Source organism: Branchiostoma belcheri, unplaced genomic scaffold (assembly GCF_001625305.1).
Source record: "Branchiostoma belcheri isolate BF01 breed outbred unplaced genomic scaffold, Haploidv18h27 scaffold22, whole genome shotgun sequence".
Lineage (NCBI taxonomy): Eukaryota > Metazoa > Chordata > Leptocardii > Amphioxiformes > Branchiostomatidae > Branchiostoma > Branchiostoma belcheri.
Window position 1 is genome coordinate 983,080 of NW_017803713.1, and position 8,558 is coordinate 991,637.

Consider the following 8,558-nt stretch of genomic DNA (forward strand, 5'->3'; position numbering starts at 1 on the left):
AAATTTATCATATCTACAATTTTTATGTCGTTATGGTGTAATATGACGTCATTATGACGTCATTAATGTTGATTTTATTGGCCAAAACCGTCTAATAGGTTTTTTCCCTGAAAACTCAATGGTATTCAACATAACTGTACCAAAAGTGTTTATGACAGAATATTATTGTGTACTAGGTCTTATGTTGCCCATAGCAACACCGGTGACGTCATAACATGACGTCATGAATACTTAAGATATCCGCCATCTTGGATCATCAATCTTGAATTTTCAAAAATAGTTTTTTTTCATGATAAAGCCTAAAATACATCGTAGACATACTAAAGGCCTTCATTTAAACCTTTTTTGGAAAAAGAAATGGAAGTATTGATGAAATTTCAATGAAAATAACCTGTATATACCTGTTCTAATGATATGGTCCGCCATCTTGGATTTTGGCCATTGACGTCATCAAATTAGCATAAATTATGCATATTTAATGATAAAATTTACATAAAATTATATGGGGTGTTATTAACATTAGAAACCATGAGTAACTTGACATAAAACCCATAAAATTCTATTGTTGAAACAAAAAGTACTAAATTTAGCAAAAAATGCCTGTCAGAAACCCGTTGCCATGGCAACACAAAAAATTATTGTCTTAATCCAATGATAGCAAATTGTTGCCAACAATATTCTAGGAAAAGTCACCAAGTTTGGCCGTTCTACGGATAGCCGTTCAGACGCTAGGTGACATCAAAGTTGCCGCGGGCACTTTTAGCCCCCCCCCCCGGTCTAGGTAGGGTTAAGGTGTTTTGTTCAGTGCATTCCGCCAAAGCCATACCGAAAACATAACCTTCTACGTTTACTAAAAATCCAGGGGAAATTGCCAGTGTGCCTTTCTTTTGCTTTTATGAAGTCTATCCACGCTTCTGTGTGACCTGTACTTATCCCAGTGTGGTAATAGTATGCAATAAAAGTTTTCATTCATAAGGCATTCGCTCTATTTAACCGTGTGCTTTCTACGTTTTGTGCCGCGCGGTGGAAAAGAAGTATTCAAGCAAAATAAATTCACAGTTTATCTTTTATTAAGTCAAGATTGTCCGAGAGGCCCCGACGGCAACAATTTTCACGCATTGTGCTCAGAGTATGTTGGTTTTAGGTGATACCAAATCACATGCGTCGAAAAAAAGTCTCTACGTGAATGTGGTAATTGTGTCAAATAGATAAATAGAAAAGCACACTTTCCCCCAATTGCACTGCATTGGAAACGTCATGGAGGTATTGACAAAGTCTCTTTGTCCTAACTAATATAAATCCTGATAAACTAGGCGAGCCAAACATACAAAGCTTTTTCTTGATGAGTAACGCTACCTGCCAATAAGATATCAATACCATAAAATGTCGAAAACTAAAAATATAAAAGCGGTAGGTTCTGCTGCAGTACCGAGGAAGGCCGCTAGAAAGCTAATAATTGACCTCGACCTTCGTCTTCCCAATACGTACCCACGTACTAAATACCTTATTAACAATCCATACAGGCCTTCTTATGCTGATCACATACATGTATATCCGGAACGCCACGAAGACGACAGTGTTAAAACAAAGTTGACTACACTGTAGAAAGAATGAATGCCAAAGCAAAGACACTGCACCAACTAACCTGGCCTGAAACAGGCCACAGCCGGCCTATAGAGAACGGTCACCAGGCTGGGCTGCTAGAAGCTCCCACATGCAACCCCTGTCACAAGCACAGTCACGAACGTCCCACGAACTCCCACGAACAGATTAAGGCCACGCCCACCTTTTTTTTATGACTCAAAACGAATTTGAGTTGTTCCAAATGTAATCCCTCAACTCGCCCCGAACAATACTGATTTAATCCTGGATGGTTGACTAGTGTTTTGCTGACGTACGGTCGAAAACCAACGAACTATGATCGGACCTACCAAACACCTCACGAATGTTTCGGCTTGTACGGTAGCCAAATTATCCATAGTTTCGGGAGGCCACGTTCGTGAATGTGTAACAGGGGCCTGATGTAGTCGGGCTACTTGTACCTACCTTGTACTTACTCATAATGTACTTACCTTGATGTACTCTTTGAATTTCTGTATGGCGTCCAGCAGTACCGGACCCTGCTCGGTGAACATCCTCTGTAGGATGGGGAACAGGGTCTCCGGGATCTCGTCGTTAGGCAGGAAGCCCGGCTGGACCTGCGGGGGCGGGGCCTTCACCGCCTTCCCGTCAACAACCGTGTAGACATCGGCGGGAGACTCCCTTAGTACGCCGATCATCGTCTCCACCCAGCACGCCACTACGGGGGCGCGGCACCGCATCAGGAAACCTGCAGGATAAACAAACATATTTCATTAGGTCACAATCACCATTGGCAACATTTGCCTCACTATTAATAATGATGCATCCAGATGTTCGTCTTTTCCTGTTACGAACAAAAATTGTGGTAAAAACTGCCTAAGACGATTACCCAGGGGACCTGTAAAATCTGGTCTATAAGAACAGGTGATGACTACAGACAGGCCTTGTGTCAATGACATGTATTATCAAAGAGACCAAAAAAGTGGTCACAGTGGTCACTTGTGTAGATTTCACTGTATATTTACGATAACTATTTTTTTTTTCATCGAAAAACATATACAAAAAGTTCAATACATGGTGGTGGGTGGTGACCACCTTCCTCTACAGCAAAGAATTTGCCAATTTTGTGATTTAGATAAAATTGAGGACGAATGTCATTTTGTTGTCGACTGTACACTGTAAAGAAATGATAGGAATATCATTTGTTGTCTTTCATATCATACTTTTCGTTCCATAAGACTGCCCGACCGGGCCCGGTTTGGAAATGTGACCTCAGCATAAGCTGACCTGGTACGGGGTCCCTGTACAGGTGCGGGTACAGCGGTCCGCAGAAGGCGAAGTCAGCCACACACGGCTTGTCTCCCAGCAGGTACGGGTACCGCGACAGGTGCGTCTGGAAGTCGTCCAGAAACCCCTTATACGACCTCTCGATCTCTGGGATGGTTTCTTCGTTTATTCCTAATATCTGGGGACTATTCTGTAACACAAAGATGTGGGGTCGTGTGGCGTAACGGCAGAGTACTCGACTCGGAATCAAGAGGTCCCGGGTTCGAGTCCTGACATTCCGCCAAACTTGTGCCCTTGGGAAAAGGCATTTTACACGACTTTGTAAAGGTGTCAATGCACCTGTTTTGTTATCCATTCCACTTGTATATCTGGCGGTAAACTCGAATAAACAAATAAACAAAATGTTCTCTCCTATCAGACAAACTCCCCAGGCGTGTTATCTCTCTATTTGGACGAAAATTAGTATTGTACGCCCTGTATTTGTTTCTATGTGTGAGACACAACACCAGCAACAGCTGCCTATGCCCCACGTGTATTGTAACAATTTCAATAAATCAAATCAAAATAAGATGCACATCCTTCAGTGTTTGGTTCATGAATTCAGTTCACTTGGGTTTAATTTTGTATTGATTCAATGCACGTGGTAAATTTACTCTATTTACCATCACGTATATCATAGGTACATGTATATTGAATTACAAACTAGGTGTAATCCAAAATAGATCAAGGAGGTGTAAGAGTTTGTTCGGTGTATAGCGGGCTGCCGCCACGCCACGTGCCTGTGAAGCTGGCGTGTTACCCCGAAGGACGGTTATGTCGACTACACACAAACATGAAGTGTCCAGCCAAAAACTAACACCACGCTGATTTTAATTTTATGGATGAAATCCGCGCGCGCATTGGCTTTCGCCTGTTCTAAAAAATCACGTGCTTAGAGGCTCTGGCCTGTGTGGAAGTCGGCTGCAACTACGGAGAATGGCACCCAGGCTGCCAAAGCTCCACAGAACTCAAGAACAGTCAACTGCAGAACTAGTTTTTTATGTGTTGTACATATTGTAATTGTCGTGAATCTGTATGTTCTGTTTGTACCTACGTTGTATTTTTATGTACTATGTAAGGTTAGCACAATTCAGCGGTCCATAATTTCTTATGAACTGCTGCTATGCTGACCACTGTTTTGAATAAAGAATAACAGTGCAGACTCATAAATGCCACAGAAGGCCCCAAATTTAATAATCACAATACCAACTTTGTATTCCTGTGGCAATTTTCATTCGCCCCCACGCATTAGTTTAGGGGTCTTCAGAGGATCCCATCTGTAAGTCAGTGTCATCTATAAGTCAGTGTCATCTATAAGGTCTCATTCATGTATTACTCCGAGTGTACCCCCTAAAAGAGTACCAAGTCAAAAACTAAACGGCTGTATGAACGAGTGTTTTTATTGGTGAGAATTTTCCCTTTAGCCATCCCAACTGATGTAAAACGTCAAAGCGGTGAAAGCTTGTTTGTAACTGATGAAATTAGGACATAATTGTCGGCAGCCGCGCGCTAGGTCGGACGTGCACAGTCCAGTGTTGTGAGTTGTGCGGTCGTAGGTTTGCAGCGCGGGAGGGCCTCTTGCGGGCAGCCGCTAGTTGCAGTTTGTAATTCCCACAAAAGGGGTTTGTGTGTATAGAAGTCGTTGGCAATTTTTTTATGAGACGTAGAGTAAGTGTGCTTAACATAGCATGAAAGATATCAATTGATTTAATGTAGGATCATAGGGAACACGGTCTCGTAAGTCACTCATTAATGCATGGTTTCTAATGTATGGAAAAAACTCATGAATGAGACCTTAAGTCAGTGTGGCGTGTAAGTCAGTGTCAGTGTCATCTATAAGTCAGTGTGGCGTGACTGAGACTGACCTTGAAGTTCTCGTACGATATGAATCTTTGGGGATTGTCCATTTGTTCCAGGGGCGGGGATGTCGGCGCCGCCGCGCGGCCGAACTGCAGGTCAACAAACTTCCTCTGCTCCATAAACGACCACCTGGAGACAAAACCACAATAATCGCATCTACATGCACAACAGTGCCTATCTTAAGGCGCGGTTCAACATTTCCCAACCCGGGGCCCGGCCGGGCAGTCGTTTTGAACGAAAAACATGATATAAGACAGCAAAACACAAAAAAAAAAGTTTTGGAAAATTAACCATTAGCACTGTTTGTGTATAATCTTAATACAAATTGTTTATTTTACGTTCACGCAGACAACCCGGCCGGGCCCCGGCTTAGAAATGTGACCGTGCCCTAAGCACGTCGGCAGAACGTACTCCACCTGCGCGAAACCCGTAATGTACTGTGCATAGCCTTTGGCAGAATGTCTAATATAAGGTTTTTTAGCGCATATAAGGTTCTCACTCCGTCTGTAGTTTCCAAAGGTTATGTCGAAAAATATATCGTCTGCAACAGGCAAAATTCTGATGCAACGTTAACCAAAAACCCAATGAAAACCGTGAAAATGGGGAGTTTTGCACAGGCGCAGTACGTTCTGCCGACGTGCTGTCTATCTAGTCCTGTGCCTGAAAACATTAAGGGTAGGATCAGGCACGTTTTGGAGTAGTCTTAGCGTGTCAAAGAACATAGATTTGTCCCAGGCATGGATCGGCATACGCACGGCTCTGGATACGACAATTCACTTTTAATTCTCTATGCTGATTCTGTTTCAAGTTTGTTATTCAGCATGATTTGTATGTTTTTTTTATCATCATTATTGCTAAAAGTAATTATTATTATCATATTATATTCGTTATTTTCTTTTATGTTGCTGGACTCCATGAAGAACAGTATGTAATTTACCATACTAATGGAGATAAACAAACAAGCAATTCACATCTTAAAAAATCGTGTAATGTACATTATGAAGGACTATTCTTCTTTAAGTCATTGTAGTTTCCTTATGTGATTTACAACATTTATATTTACAGTTTACTAGGAAGCTACCAGGAGGCTTAAAATCTATACCACTTTCTTTCTTACGTCAAAGATCCCTTAAAACCTATATGTACTTGCCACTTGAAAAATAATAATAATCTGTTGCTATGACGGGTACAAAGATAACTTTGTTACTTTGCACTTAATCGGCCAACATGGCGGACGCTAAATTACGTCATAGTCTCATGACGGACGCTAAATTACGTCATGGTCACGTGACGTCAAATATTCAAATCAGATTCAGCTATCAACGGCATTTCTGTGGCTAACCTGTAATGCATGGCGGGTATCAGTAACCACTCATCCGCGTACAGCTCCAATAGCATGGACACGAGGGTCTGTATGGGGGTTTGGGGTAGCACGGAAGGCTCCGGATGTTTGCGTTCCAGGTACTCTATCATTGAGGTGGTGTCCTGTAGAGTCTTGTCGTCTGGCGTGATGACCACGGGAACGACGTTCCACCCTACCCTGGGGTAGATCATCTTTTCGTACACCTGTATATACATTACGTAGAAGTTATTTTTTTCGACCTTAATGTGTTAAACTATCGGCCGGTGTTTAGCCAAATCTTTGAGCTGGCACGTACGTGTGAGTTGGGTTAGAGTTGGGATCATTGTTTAGGGCTACGGTTAGACTTACGATTACAATTAGGGTTATCATTAGTTTAGATTTAGTTTCCCATATCACGACTTAACCTCTCCCACCCATTATTTCAGGTACACTGGAATCTCCGAAGTATACGTAGTGTCGGAGTCATGTATTTGTCAGGATCATGTACATCGCTTGACACTGGAGGCATTTTTCAAGTGTTCAAGGGGAGGTTAGGGTCGCAGAAGAGCATAGATACAAAATCATTCAATAATATTCATTTAGGTAATGAAATAATAAAATTCATGGCCAATATTACCCGTGAACAATAAACACTGTACGTTGAGGTGAGGTGCTTTTAAGAAAAAACCCGCATTTATAGTTACTCGTCGTACAAAATGACTAATAAACTGGTGGATGTCCCAACTACTAAGTACCTAATACCAGCCCAGAAGAGAACAAGAAATAGCCACGCATTCAAGTACCAGAGTTATCAACCAAGGATTGAAGTGTTCAAGAATTCATTCTTTCCTAGAACTATCGCAGAGTGGAACTCACTGTCACCAAGTACAGTAGGGGCACTGTCAATAGATAGCTTTAAACAATGTCTAGAGCTAGAAGTTCAAGGGTTAGGTGTAACAAGTCGATCGGTGTAATATAGCCAGCTGCCGCCGCGCCGCGTGCCTGCGAAGCTGGTGTGTTACGCCGAAAGGCGGTTATACCGGCTATACAGATACAGATACAGATACAGAATCATCTTGGATCAAAGCAATGGCCAAGGCCAAGGGGGTACGAAGAGCGAGAGTTGAGTAATCAACTATTTATTTATCTCCAAGCAGACGCAGGATGGCAAAATCGCAATGTTTCTTTTACTACTGAATTCTTTTATTGAATACTGTTCTGGCTACGCCAAAGATCTGTTTTGAGATGAGGGGTTGTGGGCAGCCCTGTAGGGTTCTATACAAAGTTGATGGGATGATTTGAACGAATCCTAATTATGCTTACCATCGCAGAAGGAAAACATATTGTTTTTGCTCTGTTTCGTCTTACCCTTTTTTCTTCTTCTCCAAACAAATGGGGTTAATGACCTGAACCAGACGTCTGTCACCATGGTAACTAGTGTTAGGTTGCATCATGTTGCAATTTTATAGCTGGAGGGATTTAGACTCCTGTCACCATATATATGTGTTTGAGTAACAGAGCAGACCATATGCGAAGGTAATATAAGCATGCTTTGCAAATGTTACTTTGAAGTTTCTAGTTATATTTACCTCTTCTGTAGCGGTGACCGAGTCGAACGGAATGTTCTTATACCTCAGGTACGGCCGTATCTTCCCGGAGAAGTAGGACAGCTCGCAGGCCAGGAGCTGGTACCGTCCGGGGGAGGCCATGTTCACCATGTCAGGCACTGCGCTGGGCGGTGTGGGGAATTAAGAAGTGCCGGAGACCCTACCAGGCTTCAGAATCAGCTGGAAAGAGTAGAAATTGGTTAAATAGACAGATAATATGCCAGTTAAAACGTTAGACATCCAGGTAAACAATAATTTAAGAAAAATGAAAATCTACTAATAGATAAATAACGGAGATAACTTCCGGACGTTTTGAGTGACATCCAGCACTCTTCTTCAGCGTCACTAAATGAACTGGGAGAACAAAACGACACTAATCACATGTGAAGAAACTGGAAAAAAACAGTTAAACATAACTCGTAATTTAACATGCCAGTGAAGTTTGTCCGCTAAAGAGTGAATTTTTCGCGGCTTTCGGAGGCTGTCGGGGATCGCTATGTTCACTAATCACTATCTAATATTAGTCTATTTATTTGGCAAATTTCTTATCTTTTCAGCCGGTTCCGAAGCCTGGTAGAGGCTAGTGGGATCACGATGAATGTAGCCTGGTGCCCAGTCTATGCACCGCGATTTGGGCGGGTTCTCTTCGGGTCTGCTTTAGGTCCCAAGATGTAAATTACTCATCAAAACACGTTCTATAAATGCATGGGTTAAACTTGTCTTGTGATAGCAATTGAAATTTATAGAGCACTTAAATTTCTTTTAAAACTCCAGCCTTGTCTTGCGGCGCCCAACAATTGTTGGGTTGGACATACTATACTCCATACAGTACCACTCAAATT

At 42.2% G+C, this 8,558-nt stretch overlaps 1 protein-coding gene across 1 annotated transcript in view; it reads right to left on the reverse strand.

The window, feature by feature from the left end:
• The window catches only part of LOC109470288, an 8,391-nt gene extending 500 nt beyond the window's left edge, over positions 1-7,891 (reverse strand). The window contains exons 1-5 of the mRNA XM_019769202.1: positions 7,699-7,891; positions 6,110-6,333; positions 4,773-4,896; positions 2,869-3,058; positions 2,073-2,329 (exon numbers count right to left, since the gene is read on the reverse strand). Of these exons, the coding sequence (XP_019624761.1) occupies positions 2,073-2,329; positions 2,869-3,058; positions 4,773-4,896; positions 6,110-6,333; positions 7,699-7,827 (924 nt within the window). The 5' untranslated portion in view covers positions 7,828-7,891. The remainder of the gene's footprint in view (positions 1-2,072; positions 2,330-2,868; positions 3,059-4,772; positions 4,897-6,109; positions 6,334-7,698) is intronic.
• Positions 7,892-8,558: the final 667 nt, after the last annotated feature.